Source organism: Labeo rohita, chromosome 18 (genome assembly GCF_022985175.1).
Source record: "Labeo rohita strain BAU-BD-2019 chromosome 18, IGBB_LRoh.1.0, whole genome shotgun sequence".
NCBI lineage: Eukaryota > Metazoa > Chordata > Actinopteri > Cypriniformes > Cyprinidae > Labeo > Labeo rohita.
Window position 1 is genome coordinate 4875781 of NC_066886.1, and position 16443 is coordinate 4892223.

Here is a 16443-nt window from a genome sequence, read left to right on the forward strand (position 1 = left end):
TTCTGTTGGATAGAAACTAGTGGTAATGTTTTGACTGAATGACTCTATTTTGAATCAGGTTTGCTGTGTTTTGAAAGAGTTAGTACATGTAGAAAAGGGTATTCGGCATTTTGAAATGTAGAGTTTGTATTCATTTAACAAAATGTGGTTTTGGCCACAAAATGTACTGTTTGGTTAATTGTGTGATGTAGGTGCGTTGCTGTGTTAAGAGTTTAGAAAAAGTACTTTAAGTTTTGGTAAATGCTTGTTAGCAATTGAAAAAAAATGTAATTTCCTGACCTACTGTGAAGAAATCGCTATGTAAAACGACGCTTCTTATTATATTTATATATTTGTATATTTAATACGAGACCTGGTTAACTCTGTATTTTTAAAGAATCAGTTGAGTGAATGATTCACACAACTGATAACCAGGAGTAACTGAATGAATCAGTGATTCAAATGAATCTTTTGAAAGTGACTGAGACTCTGATTCTGCCTGAGGTTTGGAACAACATGAGGGTGACTAAATGATGACAGTATTTTAATTCCTTTCTAACTATTGCTTTATTTATTATATGGATGATTATACAACATATTGCAATTTATGTTTATAAACAATGTTTGTTTTAAAATATTTTCCACGGTTAGTTCGTAATAATTACACTTGAGAGGGATATCTTGTGTGTTGTGTGCGTGTGTGTGTGTGTGTGAGGGGGAGGGGGGTTGTGTCGGTTGTCACTGTTCTCTCGGTGCACGCGCACTGTGTCCGACTCTCGCTGGAAGTTTGAGCGTCTCGAGCTCCACGGAATTAACGGCAGCAGCACGAGCGCGTTAAGCTGCGCGGGGCCGCGAGCGGATTGTCCACCATATCACCGGGAACATGAACATGGCACTGAACAGGTCGCCCTCTGCCACGGGTGAGTACCAACCCTGACATTCCTGGGTTGTTTGTTGATGTTGTTGTTTGTGCGCGCTTGCATTGGTTTCTCTGAGCCAAAGGGAAAATGCATTTGGTATCTGTGCAATTGGCACTTCCATAAATTGGCTTGTTTGATTATCGTTTTATATTAAACTGTTGCAAATGCACGCATGTTATTTCACGTACTCGCGCATTTATAGTCACTTAGTCTGAAAACTGAACATTTGAGTGGCACCAAACTGGTCGTTCATGTTAATTGCAATGAGGAGCGAGCTATTATTTGCCCCTTCAGATGGGCTATCACACTTTAACACTCGTTAACGTTCTAACTAATTGTGTTAGAATTCATCCTTTTGCTTTGGAAAACAATAAGAGGGCTCAGTGTGTTCGGAGGGGGTTTGTATAATTAGCTGGGGCAATAAGCTGGAGCTATTTCAAGCGCCATCTGACGCCATGTGTTGTTTTATCACAACAATCAAACGCACTTTATGATCTTTTTTTCTTTTTTTACACTGACGACAGAATGCAAATTGTGATTTGATATGCACAAATAGACTGGTGTGATGCATTGTTGCAGTCAGGTGGTGTAAATGCGCTTAGCTTTCTCTAAGAGTCATGAATCCCTGTGTTTGTTTACCTGAAGGCATGAGGCATATTTAAGTGACGCTTTAGTCAGGTGTGAGAATATTTCAAACGCGTCGCTGTTTGTGTGATCAGAGTCAGTTTTACAGGTTTTGTGCATTGACGCACAGCCTTCAATTATGTCGCTGTCCTTGGTGCTGAAAGGTTTTTAGCCTCTACTTTTAAATGGATGCGCTCTCTCTCTTTCTCTGAATTCCATTTCAATTTCAAGCAATTCAGTGGCATGATTGTTTTGCATGCAATGTTATCAAAGCACACACACTAAAAACTGTGACATGCATAATAAAAGAGGGGAAAGAACAAAAAGATGCAATGGAAGACTTTCCGAAAAATAGTAATAGACATTTAAATTAACTTGTGAATATCTTGTTCTAACAGAAAATTGGAACGGGGCTCCCGAGCGCATGCGTGTTTCCGCTGTGAAGAGTGAGTCCTCTTCAATGCAGAGCGAGAAACTCCGCTGTCTTGCCCGCGATATCTCTGAACTGGGCCAGCAGGGCACGGCCAGCAGCGGGCACGATGCCAACGACATTGCTGAGGATACGGTTCGTGACTTCTGTTGTGTAATGCAGGATTTAAGATGAAATGTTGTTGATTATCAAAGACAGGTATTATTTTTTAGAGCACTTAAATTATTAACTAACATTATTGCAGTAAATAATCGTTCTGGTAAGATTGTATTAAAATGTTCGGATTGAATATGTTATGCATATTGCATCTTCTTAATAGACCCCATGCAGTACCGTCACAGACCCCCAGGGGTCAAGTAAGGTGACATAAGAAAATGCAAATATTTTGCAGCTGTAAGCTGGTGGGTTGGAGCTGACTAGAACAGATTTCTAGACATTGCCATTGACCATTGAAAAATTCATATCACTGCAGTTACTGTTTCAGAATTCATTCTTGAGTAGAGGAAAAAAACTTCCCAAGATCCCAACATGCTTCGGTGGAACCTTCAATGTGTTTTCCACATAAAATAAAAAAAATCTTATTTGCATTAAGACTTATATATATTAATGATTAAAAATGGAAGGAAAGTCTTATCTGCATAATTATAATATTTATACGTTGTTGTAATGACATGTTTTATTTTTATGTTTTATTATTTTTTTATGTTTATTTATTTATTTATTTATTTTTGCATTTTTGGCTTTATGTATATTGGAACTGGGATGGAAGTCAGTAATCTCACAATGCAAAAACTAATTATTTGCATTAAGACTTTTAAATTATATATATTTTTTATTTTTTAATCATTAAAAATAAAAGGAAAAAATCTTATCTGCATATATTTATACATTGTTGTATTTTTTACTTTTTTATTTATTTTTTATTTATTTATTTATTTTTTTTTTTGCATTTTTGGCTTTATGTATATTGGAACTGGGATGCAATCAGTAATCTCACAATGCAAAACATACATTATTTGCACTAAGAAGTTTTAATTATATATATTTTTAATGATTAAAAATGAAAGGAAAAAATCTTATCTGCTTAAATTAAATTTATAAATTGTAATGAAATTAATCTATTTTAATTTATTTTATTTATTTCCTTTTTTGCATTTTTGGCTTTATGTGTATTGGAACTGGGACCACCAATCAGTAATCTTACAATGCAAAAAGATAGACTTTAATTACATATATTTTTATTTTTTAATGATTAAAAATGAAAGGGAAAAATCTTATATGCATAAAGTAATTATTTATACATTGTTGTAATTAGATTTTTTTTTTTTTTTTTGTATTTTTTAAATATTATGTATTTATGTATTTATTTATTTAATTATTTAAGCATTTTTGGCTTTATGTTTATGGGAACTGGGATGCAAGTCATTAATCTCACAATGCAAAACATATGTATAAGAAATTGCAATGCAATTATTTGCATTAAAACTTTGATTAAAACTTTAAAAAAATTTAAATTATTAAAAAAAATAAAAAAAAAAAAAAAAAAAAAAAAAAATATCTGCCTAAATCAAATATTTAGATGCTGTATTTTAATATTATTGTTTAAAATTATTTTATTTTATTTTTTTCTGCATTTTTGGCTTTATGTTTATGGAAACTAAATGCAAGTCAGTAATCTCACAATGCAAAATATAGTTTGCAGGGTGGAGCCCACAGATAAAGATTTCTATATTTTGCCACTGACCATTGAAAAATCCATATCACTACTGGACAGTTGCAGTTTCAGATTGCATTCACAAATGAATGAAGCACGTTCCAAGATCCCAGCATCCTTCAGTGGAACTTGCAATGTGTTTTCAATGCATCACATTGGAAAGCATCTGCTAAATTTTTTTTTTTTTTTTTTTAAATCTAATATTTCTGCATATATGCAGTAAACTGTCATTGCTTTGTTTTCTTTACAGTAACAAGAATTATTAATTCATTCATAAATGTCTTTATTTATTTATGCTTGCTTTCTAATGGGAATTGGGGTGCATGTCATGAATCTCATAATGCAAAAAAAAAAAAAAAAAAAAAATCACAAAATATCTTTTTTCAAATCAAGGTTTTGATTTTTCTTTTCTTATTTGGGGTAAAAATATTATCTTATATATTCTGAATGTAATATTTTTGGAGATCTTTTTGTAGTGTGAAGAGAACATTATGCAAACCACAATGTCAGTTTCAGCTGGTGGTCTTATCCACTAATTTGCAAACCACATGGGACATCCTAGTTATGCACCTTGCTCAAAAGCAGAATTCAAATCAAACATGACTATGACAGGAATCATCCGACTGCTTTGAACTACCAGCCAATCAGTGGATGACCCAGATCCTCAGTTTTTTTGCTGAAACTGCCAACTATACGCTATGCGGCTTTGAGAGAGCTCCAGGAATCTGTAATTACAGCTTTCACTGTAGAGTCATGCAGATGTGTCTAGATGTTACTGAGCTGAAGAATGCTTGTGTGTGTTTTCAGGAGGAGCCAGGCCCTGGTCCAGGAGGAGGGCTGTGTTTTGCAGACGGCCGCAGAAGAGTGGACTACGTTCTTGTTTATCACTGCAAGAGACGCCAGTCCCAACACCGCCACTCGGTTGTCTCTAATGGAAACGTGCCGTCTCAAAGCCCCACCCCTTCGCGCAGGAGTACGAAGGGTGATATTTCAGAGGCGGTGCTGGAGGCGGGGCTTGCGACAGAACCCACCAATGAACTACAAGATAAAATCAGGCAGGAATTTGAAAGAGGACTTCAGGAGGAAGGCTTGGAGATCGAACATGACAAAGAGGTTTGTGTTTATGTGTGCATGGTTATGTTCAGAATACTAGAATACTAGCATTAAATACTGCCTGCTATATGTAAGAAACAATGCATTATGCAACATTTCAAACAGTAGAATAGTAAATTGTTGTCATATGATCTCTGAACCCCTCTGCTCACAAACGCTCACAAAGGCTGTATTTATTTGATCAAAAATACAGTAAAATCAGAAATATTGTGAAATATTATTACAATTTAAAATTACTGCTTTCTATTGTAATACATTTTAAAATGTAATTTATTCCTGTTATGCAAAGCTGAATTTTCAGCTTCATTACTCCAGTCTTCAGTGTCACATGATCCTTCAAAAATCGATCTAACATGCTGATTTGCTGTTCAAGAATATTTTCTTATTATTTGAAATAGAAACAATAAATATTGTTACATATAAATGTATTTTTATTGTCACTTTTTATCACTGCATCCTTGCTGAAAAAAGCAAAGCACTTCCCAAGATCCTAACATGCTTCATGGGACCTTCAGTGTGTTTTTTAGCATAAAATAAGACAATATTATTTGCATTAAGACTTTTTACTGTTTATTGATTAAAAATGAAAGGAAAAAAAAATCTTATCTGTGTAAATTAAATATTTATACATTGCTGTAATGAGGTTTTTTTTTGCATGTTTATATTATTTATTTATTTATTTATTATGCTTTTATTTGCATTTTTGGCTTTATGCATATTGTAATTGGGATGCAAGTCAGTAATCCCATGATGCAAAACATACATATTAGAAATTATTATTTGCATTAAGACTACAATTATATGTAAAAATGTAATTTTTTAATTATTAAAATATACTGTCTGCATGAATTAAATATTTATACAATATGATGAGAAGGGTTTTTTTTGCATTTATTTATTTATTTTATTTATTAATTTATTTTTTGTTGCATTTTTGGCTTTATGCATATTGGAATTGTAATGCAAATCAGTAATCTCACAATGCAAAACATACATATAAGAAATTATATGTATATATAAAATGAAAGAAATCTTATCTGCATAAAATCAATATTTATACATTGCTGTAATGAGATTTCTTTGCATTTTTTATTTTTATTTATTTATTTATTTTTAATTATTAAAAATGAAGAGAAAAATCAATCTTTGCATAAATGAAATATTTATGTATTTTATTATAATTTTTTAATGATTAAAAATTAAAAGAAAAATCTTTTCTGCATCGACTAAATATTTATACATTGTTGTAATTAGATTTTTTTATTACTGTATTTACATGTATTTACATTCATTTCCTTAAACAAAAACTGACCCAAAACTTTTGAACAGTAGTGTATTTAACTTTGCATGTGGTGTCCAATTATCATCTTTGGAAATTAAATAAGCTTGTTTTGCATTTATTTAAAATCCATTTTGTGTGAAATGTCTTAATTCAATTAGTCTGATCAGATAATGAACAAGCTGCTTAAAACAGGCCAAAATATGCTAAATTAGTGTGAGAACCATAGTAGTATGCGATTCTGAACAATAGCCTATGTGTGTTCTTGTCTACCCATGCATGTCTCATTTTCCTGTATCATCATCTCATGTGTCGAGCCATGAATAATCAGGCATGAGCTCAGTTTTGAGTGTAACACCAACAGAATGAACACAATCAAGAGATTCCCAAGGTGACCTTGGAAATTAAGAACTGGAGACCCAGTTTAGAAAAGCCCAAACCCTCGCACACCAAGGCAAAGTCTATCTTTTGTTGAAGGGGGAGCTACTTTTCATTTTCAAGCGATTTTAATACTAGTTAACAGCTGCCAAAAAGCATTTTTTGCTTTCCTGCAATGCAGCGGTAGTCGCCCCCCGGGAGTATATTTGCGACAGATGCAACTGTGGTTGTCACAATAGATGATCGGTTCCCCCTACATCATGGATTTTCCCAAGTTGAAGCAGGGAGAGCTTAGTATTTCTGAATAGGAGTAGATTGGTTGACTCATACAGCTTTTTTCCACAAAAATAGCTTATAGTCAGGCAATACCCTCATGAATCCAAATAGAGTTCCTATTATTATACAGGTTTGAGAACACCTTAATATACACTACATGCTCATGTGTGAAGAAACATCTAGATATTTCAACCTATTTTGCATAAAGAAAATAAAGCCCGTTTTAAGGACCATTATGATTTTTAGATTTTTTAATTAATTGGCATAAATTGAATTTAAAACAAATTCTACCATGATGCAAAACATGATGCTTTTTTGATATTGCATAACTAGATATAATAGTAGATTAATTTTAAGATGCAACAACATCGTTCCTATGTCTGATGTCTGTATAGATTGAAGTTGGCCCTAGGGTTCATTTTAGCAGGAAAGCTGTGACGTGGGTGTACGTTTGATTGTTGGTGGTGTGATGGTGGTAGATCAGTTGTGTTATGTTAGTGTGGATTAAATTTGAGTGCTGCTGTCTCCAGCCGAAAGGCAGATTATGGTTGATCCTCATTGCCAGAGGTGTTTGTGTTTAATGTGTTTGTGTGTGTGTGTGTCATTCATCCACGCTGAATAAGACCATTTTAGGAACAGCTGCTTCTTAGACTCTGTGTGTGTGTTTGCACCTCTGCTTGTGTTAATCAAGGCTGCTAAATCACCTTATCTTGAACTAAATTTTCAGTTGCAAATTGACTGCACTATTCAAGGGTGCTTTACTCTTTTTCTTTCAAGATGAGAACGGTCCGGTTTACCCGACTCCACGTTCCCTGGTCCGTCCTCAGTCGTGAGGCAGAACTTCTTAAGATCAGAGTGCCGACTAAAAAGGTGAGCTGCTATAAAAGGGAAACAGACTGATAAAAAGATTGCCATTTGAGAATAAAATCTAAAGATGTCTTAGAGCTTTAATGCAGTGAGAAATTCGTGACTTGTGAGGGTTATAAAGCTCTCGGGGACCTAAGTGAGTCTGGTCTGTATCACATCCTGATTCCGTTTAAGCCTTGACTTTCTTTAAAGGGATAGTTCATCCAAAAATGACAATTCTGTCATTTTTCTGAAACTGTTGAATAAAGTCGTTATTTTTGTTTCTCATAGCTTCTTAAAATTACAGTTGAACCACTGAAGTCTCATGAATTATTTTAACGATGTCCTTACTACCTTTCTGGGCCTTGAACGTGTCAGTTACATTTGACAATCAAACTTACAATAACCTTGTGTTGCTAGTATACTACCAGTCAAAAGTTTTTCAACAGTATGATATTTTGTGTTTTTTAAAGAAGTCTCTTCTGCTCACCAAGCCTGCATTTATTTGATACAAAGTACAGCAAAAACAGTAAAAGTTTGAAATATTTTTACTATTTAAAATAACTTTTTTCTATTTAAATATTTTGTAAAATGTAATTTATTCCTGTGATTTTTTAAAGCTGAATTTATAGCATCATTACTCCAGTCACACAATCCTTCAGAAATCATTCTGATATTCTGCTATTGAATAGTATAGTGTATAAAGCTTTTTGTTTCAGTTAAATGCTGATCTTTGGATCTTTCTATTCATCAAAGAATCCTGAAAAGATGTACCCAACTGTTCTAAATATTGATAATAATAATAATAAGAAGAAGAAATGTTTCTTGAACACCAAATCAACATATTAGAATGATTCCTGAAGGATCATGTGACACTGAAGACTGGAGCAATGATGCTGAATATATTCAAATAGAAAACAGTTATTTTAAATATTACATTTACAAATTTCAAAATTTTACTGTTTTTGCTTTACTTTGGATGTAAATCTTTATATATATATATATATATATATATATATATATATATATATATATATATATATCTTAACAATTTTAAATTGTAGTAATATTTTACAATATAACTATCTTTGATCAAATAATTTTAGCCTAGGTAAGCATAAAAGAGTTCTTCCAAAAAAAAAAATATATATATATATAAATTTAATTTATTGAATAAACTGATTACCGCAAATGTATGTATTTAAATTCTGATGCCTCACAGATGTATTTAAATTAGCTTTTGTCTCTAATTATAAATGTAACAAAAAAATTCTGCTATTCTAAAATATGTAATGTTTATTTTTTGATCAATATCTTGAAAATAAAATATAAAGTTTGACCCATTTTACTAATGCTGAAGTCTCAGGCTGTCACACTGCAACTCATGGTCACTTGTAATGCAGGTATAACGTTAGGATGTTTCACACCGTATGTGAATGATTTAGCATTATTCAATAACTCTGAAAGCAAATCTGAAAGACCAAAATGTTATATATATTATATACATATAAGTATAATAAGTTTTACTGCACTGTTTAACGGTTTCAGAAAAATAAGCTAATGTTGATGATAGAAACCAACACGTTCTCACTCCCAACTCGTCCATGGTCAGGACCCTTTGGCATCACTTTTTGACGCTCAAGGTACCCCTTTAGCGCCAGTTTTGGATGTGCAGTGTCCTCCATTGATTTCAGTTGTTTGCCTTAATTTAATGATTTGCATGCATTTGTAAAAATATTACTAAATTTATATAAATGTATACTTTTATTGAAGCACCTAAACCCACCCTTATCTTAAACGTACCCACATCTGAACAATATAAAACACGTAACAGGCAAATATAAGTACAGTCACAGGTATTGCAGAAACTGACCATAAACAAGCAGTATAAAAACATCACAAACAAGTTGTGTTGCATTCCGAGTCTTCTGAAGCAATATGATATCTGTATGCAAAGAAGAAAGTAAAACATAAGGTTTTAATCGCTAAAAATTATCCTGCTCCGTTAACACGCTCACATCTCATTCAAAAAGATGCTCTCGAACATTAGCATGATGCAATCGATCACGAGACACACAAGAGCCAGTGGCATTTCACAACCAAGGCTGACGTAATGCTTCCTCTGGCAGACGGCCTTTCTTGGATTTATTTACACACAAACAGACTGAGCTTTACAACTCTATTCCTCTCACAAATCAATCGTTTTGCCTCGGAAGACTTGGAATATTAATACTTTTTGAATAAATTACAACTGTAGCTGTATCTGCGAGTTATATCTTGTCTTTTATTGACAAATGGTAGGTTTAGGGGCAGAGGTTGGGTTACGTGCTCATAAATGTGTAAATAATGAAATTTAAATAAAACTTGTGACTGTTTACATTGAAAAACCACACCCTAACATATATGCAGTAATGGCAATATTATTACCCAATGTATAATTTAATGATGACGATGAAATTCCCAGTGCCTTTTGTGTCAGCATTATGATGCCAAGGGTTTCTTATTTAAAGCAATGAAGGACCCTAAAAAATGATGCCAAAGGGGTACCCTGTGCATCAAAAAGTGATGCCAAAGGGTCCTGACCAAGCGTCAATATATGACGAGTTGGGAGTGAGAACGTGTTGTAGTAACAGTGAAACTCATTCCAGTGAGAGCCCAATGTGCCAATCCAAGCTGTAAAGACTCCACAGTCACTCCAAATATGGACACTGGCACAGCCCGTGAGTGTCATGTTTTTGGTGTTAAGAGCTTTGGCTCCATCATGATCTTTGTAAGTGCTCTGGATTGGCGCGGTCTAAGAGGAGTTGTAATGCCAAAAGTCAATTCACAAAGTCTGAGCACTGCAGAGAAAAAAGTGATCTGATTACACGCTCAGCAACCCGATTACTTGTCAAATGTTTTTAAATTCCTGCAATTGGCATTTGTCATATACGCTGCGTAGTAAAATGATTGTTACATTTATAGATGTGGCTTTTCCTTTGCGGTTGTGAGTTGTATTAAATGATATCACCTGATAATGGTGGATTAGCTGTTGAGACATATGGACTCACATGATGTGCTTTGTTTGCCTTCAGAACAAGATATTTCTATTCCACACATGTGGTGTTAAATCGTCTGACCCCGATCTCAACTTCTAGCATGTCTCGTCTGTCTGTAGCTCTGGATGTAAGTGGATTAATCTCTGTTTAATTTCAGTTCCGTTATGGTTGTTTTTCCAGACGTATCAGCTGAAAGAGAATACGGGGCTCATGGGCGTATTAAGCTCGTTTTGGACGAAGATCAATCAGCCGTTTCAGCCGGGCGTCCCGGAGCCCCAAGACCCACGCACAAGGGTGCTCACCCAGCCGTTCAGCAGAGACAAGCTACACCTGTGAGTGCCAGCATTCGCAGACAGCCAGACTGTCATAAAAGAGCATTTACGAAAAGCAAGCCCACGCGTCGGCCTAATTGGTTTTCTTTAATTTTGCAGATTTGATATAAAGTCGAAAAACAGCTTGTTCAGCAATGCAATACGAGGTCGAATTGTAAGTATCGGTAATAATGAAACAATGATTATACACAAATTTTAAAACACCCAGAGATGAAAACTGTTGTTCTAAAGGTTTGTTTATCTGTGGAACACAAAAGGAGAAATTTTGCAATGATGCAATGGTCATTTTTCCTCATACAGTCACAATGATTGAGGGCTGGCTCTTTGAAGCTGCACAAATTTGTGCACAAATACCATTTGTGCCATACAATATCAGACAAAATTACGTCTGTATTCATTTCCAGTAGGATTTTAACCTCTCTGATGGGATCATTGAGTCAGTGAATTGGATGAATCAAGAATGAATCATTCAAATTGGTTTTGTCAGCCAGTTCGCTGTAAAGAACTGACTCAGAAAGAACAATTTATGAACTGGACATCACTGCATAGCTCATGAATGCACATGAACATGCCCGTTACGCATCTTTTGACTCATATAGGCCATTTTTACAATACTTTATGGTGCTTTTTAGTCATTTCAGAGTCCACATTTATTATACTGCAATAGTGACTAGATAGAAATAGATTAAAAAATGAAAATTCTGTCATTAATTACTCACCCTCATTGTGTTCCAAACCTGTAAGACCTTTGTTCATCTTCAAAACACAACTTAGGATATTTTTTATAAAATCCGAGAGCTTTCTGACACATTCAAGCGTGTCAAAGACTGATACAGAAGAGAAGAAATTGTCATTATTTTTGTTTTCTTTGCACACAAAAAACTTTTCTTGTAGCTCCATAAAATTACGGTTGAACCACTGATATATACATTGAATTTATTAAATAAATTGTTTCCTGCAAATGAATGTATTTAAATTCTGATGCCTCACAGACGTATTTAAATCACCTTTTGTCTCTAATTATAAATGTAAAAAAATTCTGCTATTCTAAAATATGCAATGTTAATTTTTTGACCAATATCTTAAAAATAAAAATTAAGTTTGACCCATTTTACCAATGCTGAAGTCTGAGTGTGTCACACTGCAACTCATGGTCACTTGCAATCAGTTTTGGGTAAGTTACTCTAAAAAAGTAATTAAATACTAGTTACTAATTGCATCTTCAACAGTGTAATTAGATTACTGTACAAATTACTCTCTCTGAAATATATATATATATATATATATATATATATATATATATATACATGAAAAAGTTCTATTAATTCATTCAAATAAATAATAGATAACTACATAAATTCGTCTGGTCACACTTGAGATTAGGGTACAATTCTCAATATTAACTAAGTACTAACTATGAACCAACTATATTTTTGCCTCAATATATTCCTAATTACTGCTTATTAATACTTTGTAAAGTAGTTGTTGAGAGAAGAGAAGAAATTGTTGAATAAAGTCATTATTTTTGTTTTCTTTGCGCACAAAAAGTATTCTCATAGCTTCATAAAATTACAGTTGAAACACTGATGTCACATGGACTATTTTAACAATGTCCTCCCTCCTTTTCTGGGCCTGAACATGTCGGTTGCATTGCTGTCTATGTAGGGTCAAAAAGCCCTTGGATTTCATCAAAAATATCTTAATTTGTGTTCTGAAGTTGAATGAAAGTCTTACGGGTTTGGAACGACATGAGGGTGAGTCACTAATGACAAAATGCTCATTTTCAGCTAATCTATCCCTTTAAAGTTTCATTTTTGGGTGAACTATTCTGTTAATGTATGCTTTTTTATGTATTATTGTTTTATGTTCACAATCTTTCATAGGTTTATGAAATTCTGAGGCGTACAGCCTGCACTCAGACCTGTCAAACTATGGGTACGTTCCTGAAGAGTCACACTAAATGTGTTAATTTATTACTAGTATACTAGTGCAAATACAGGGTGGGTCATTTATATGGATACATCACACATCAAACTTATTGGGAATTTCACAAGAAAAACAATGGTGTGCTAGGTTTTAACGTAACTTTATTCTTTCATGAGTTATTTACAAGTTTCTGACCACTTATAATGTGCCACAAACAGGACGTTAATATCACCAACCATTCCCATTTTATTAAGGTGTATCCATATAAATGGCCCACCCTGTACATTTACATATTGTTATATGCTTAAAAATAGCCTGCAATTTTGGGTATAATAATGCACTTTAATTGTGTGGAAGTAGAGCTGAGGTTCAACTAAAGCTATACTGAAGTATACTTGATTGTGTTAAAGTGGAACTATTGCAAGTATACTTCAGGAACAATTTAAATATCTTGCATTTAAAGACTGATACTATACAGAGATCATACAATCCTTATTAAAAGTGATATTAAAACACAGTTTAGGCATAAAATTAAAAAATGTGCATTGTTCAATAAATATATACTCCAAATAGTTTAATTATAATTTTATATCAGTAAGTCTTAAGTAATATGTCAATAAATAAAATATAAATTATTTTAAATAAATTATGGCATAGATTTTTTCTACTACACTGTAAAAAACAATTTGTTGAGTCAACTTAAAATAATTTGTAACCTGGCTGCCTTAAAATTTTAAGTTCAGTCAATTCAAAAAAAGTTCATTCAACTTGAAATGTTAAATTATACTAAGTGACAACTTAGATATTTGAGTTGAATCAACTTTAAATTTTAAGGCAGCTGGGTTTCTTACCCACCTGTTAAGTTTAGCAAACACAAATATCTGAGTTGTTACTTAGTACAACTTAACATTTCAAGTTGAATAAACTTATTTTAGTTGACTGAACTTAAAATTTTAAGGCAGCAGGGTAACAAATTATTTTAAGCTGACTCAACAAATTGTGTTTTTTATTTTTTACAGTGTAGGGTTTTACCTACAGATATTCAAATTCTCTCTCTTTTCTGTCTCAGGTATTTCATCATTGCTAGCTAAAGGGGTTTATGATTCTGCCTTCCCGCTGCATGATGTAAGTGATTCATTGTACACAGTTTAATACAGATGATTTGTAATTCGTCTGTTAGTTCAATGTAAATATGTGATGAGATTTAGACAGAGCTCTGTGTGTGCTGTCATTGCTGCAGGGAGACTTTGACAGCTCAGAAGATAAAGAGCATCGCAACGACAGACAGGTAAGTCCTACAGCTTGCTGCGATTGGACAGCAGCGTATCAAACAGTGACATTTAGGAAAAGCGTGATTGATAAAATGGCAATAAGCTGCTTATTCCTGTAAGATATACTATACTTGTGTGTCTATTCTAAGAAGATGCAAAGAATATGTTTTTTAATAAAAAAACTGAACTGAGCGGTATTTCTGTGTATTGCAGATGTTGCATGAGGAATGGGCCAATTATGGAGCATGTTGCAAATATCAACCAATGGACCTTATAAGGTATCAGACATGATGTACATAACTAGCATCTGGTTCTGTGAAAGATGTTATTCAGTACACAGATGGTTATTCACTGGTTCTTCTTTCTGAGAACTGTCAGGTGTGTGTGCGTTTGTGTGTCTGTGGACTGCTATAAATAGTTCTTAAATCTTGTGGCTTGTCGAGGAGAGGTGTGTCACTTTTCATTTTCAAGATTTTCACCTGGCTGGCAGGTGATAAAACACCTGACAAAAGTCTCATTCTGCCCACCCCAAAATGCTTATCAAACAAGCACAGATGATTACATTTTTCAGGATAATAAACATTATTAAATGACCTACAACTTGCTACAACCCAAGCTTAAATGCAGATGCTTTGCATCTGGTGAATTTAATATGCCATCTGGATATCACAAATATTACATACATGTACACTGTATAGCATGCAAGCTGTGAATGGCAAACAGTACAATACTAAGACTACTTAGTAAATGTATTACTTGTCAGTTGGCTCACACAGAGTCTGCAAACTGACATTTTCTGAGCTGATTATGGGAAATGGCTCCGGAATATGGGATATGGCAGAACGTAGCTACTGTTGCTGAAAGCATAATCAAAATAGCCAAAATATTTTAGGTGACATATGAAAATCTGACTTTTTCCATGTTTACTGGGTTCCCAGTGCATATACCAACCCAGAAAATATGAAAAAGGAAAACACAGTAACTTTGTTTTGGTAAGCTTTTTTTGCAAGCATGTGAAAAAACAAGCACAACATATTATGCTCTGCCTGTGACGTAAAAAGGGGATCTTATTATAATATCACCGCCCCTTAATCTGCACGCTTCATGCCTAACATTGCCCCTTAGCTGTTTTAAATTTCTTGTAAACCACAGCTTCTTGGGGTCTATTGCTTTATTGAAAGTTTAAACTAATATGGTTTAAAATGCATGATTTCAACGTGATAGATATGATAATCACTACCAAACAGATGTGTTTTGAGAGTGTCTGTACGAGTTTGAAAGGCACAGCCCTATTCTTAAAAAAAGGGGGCGGGGAGCAGCAGCTCATTTGCATTTAAAGAGACATGCATGAAAAATGGGCACAGACACATTCTGGGGACACCTGAGACTCACATATTGTAAAAAGGGCCATAATAGGTCTCCTTTAATAATGATTTTATATAGAAGAGGTGGAGGATGTGATCACATTCCATGTCATTTTTTGAAACAGCATTTTTTGGGTTGGTGTTCGGTAGCGGTTTACCCTGTCAAATCTGTAACAGTTCAGTAACCCGTTTACCTGCATTTAACAGGAAGTACTTTGGAGAGCAGATTGGCCTGTATTTTGCCTGGTTGGGAGTGTACACACAGCTGCTGATTCCAGCCTCGGCTTTAGGAGTCGCAGTATTCCTGTACGGCTGCCTCACCGTAGACACCAATGTGCCCAGGTAAACACTTTTACATTTTTGATTTCTATGTTTTTTTAACAAACAAATATTTGTTTCAATCCCCTAATTGTAAATCTAACCCTCAGAGATGTTCATTAAGACTTTATTTAGAGTGTTTAAGTCTTTTTCCTTGTGGAAAAATATTCAATATTCCTTGTGGGAATATTGAAATATGTTTTCTTAATACAAGCTAATTGCTTTAGCTCAAAGCTACAGTAACTCTAATCTGTATTTAAAAAAACAACATTGATTTATTTGCTTTATTAAGCCTTTTCTAGCAATGTTTCATGAGTTTTTTTTTTTTTTTTTTGTTTTGATATATTTTGTGAGACACAAGTGAAAACATAATTTTTCAAAGAAAATAAATGTTTATGCATCGCAGCGATTTTTTATGACATAATCAATCATTCATTTCTCCCTCTCTTACAGTCAAGAGATGTGTGATGAGCGTCTTAATTTCACCATGTGTCCTCTATGTGATCGTGTGTGTGATTACTGGCAACTGAGCAGTATCTGCAGTACGGCGCGTGCCAGCTATCTGTTTGATAACCATGCCACCGTGGGCTTCGCCATCTTTATGTCCCTCTGGGGTACGAGCTGTATGAATATGT

General features: G+C 33.9%; 1 protein-coding gene across 2 annotated transcripts in view; it reads left to right on the plus strand.

The window, feature by feature from the left end:
- Positions 1 to 731: 731 nt before the first annotated feature.
- Positions 732 to 16443, plus strand: part of LOC127180678 (anoctamin-1) — a 37858-nt gene continuing 22146 nt past the window's right edge. For both annotated transcript variants that reach the window (XM_051134884.1, XM_051134885.1), the window contains exons 1-12: positions 732 to 899; positions 1922 to 2088; positions 4475 to 4780; positions 7491 to 7583; positions 10778 to 10929; positions 11029 to 11083; positions 12813 to 12864; positions 13925 to 13980; positions 14096 to 14143; positions 14340 to 14404; positions 15698 to 15832; positions 16262 to 16422. In XM_051134884.1, coding sequence (XP_050990841.1) covers positions 863 to 899; positions 1922 to 2088; positions 4475 to 4780; positions 7491 to 7583; positions 10778 to 10929; positions 11029 to 11083; positions 12813 to 12864; positions 13925 to 13980; positions 14096 to 14143; positions 14340 to 14404; positions 15698 to 15832; positions 16262 to 16422 — 1327 coding nt within the window. In that variant the 5' untranslated portion in view covers positions 732 to 862. The remainder of the gene's footprint in view (positions 900 to 1921; positions 2089 to 4474; positions 4781 to 7490; positions 7584 to 10777; positions 10930 to 11028; positions 11084 to 12812; positions 12865 to 13924; positions 13981 to 14095; positions 14144 to 14339; positions 14405 to 15697; positions 15833 to 16261; positions 16423 to 16443) is intronic.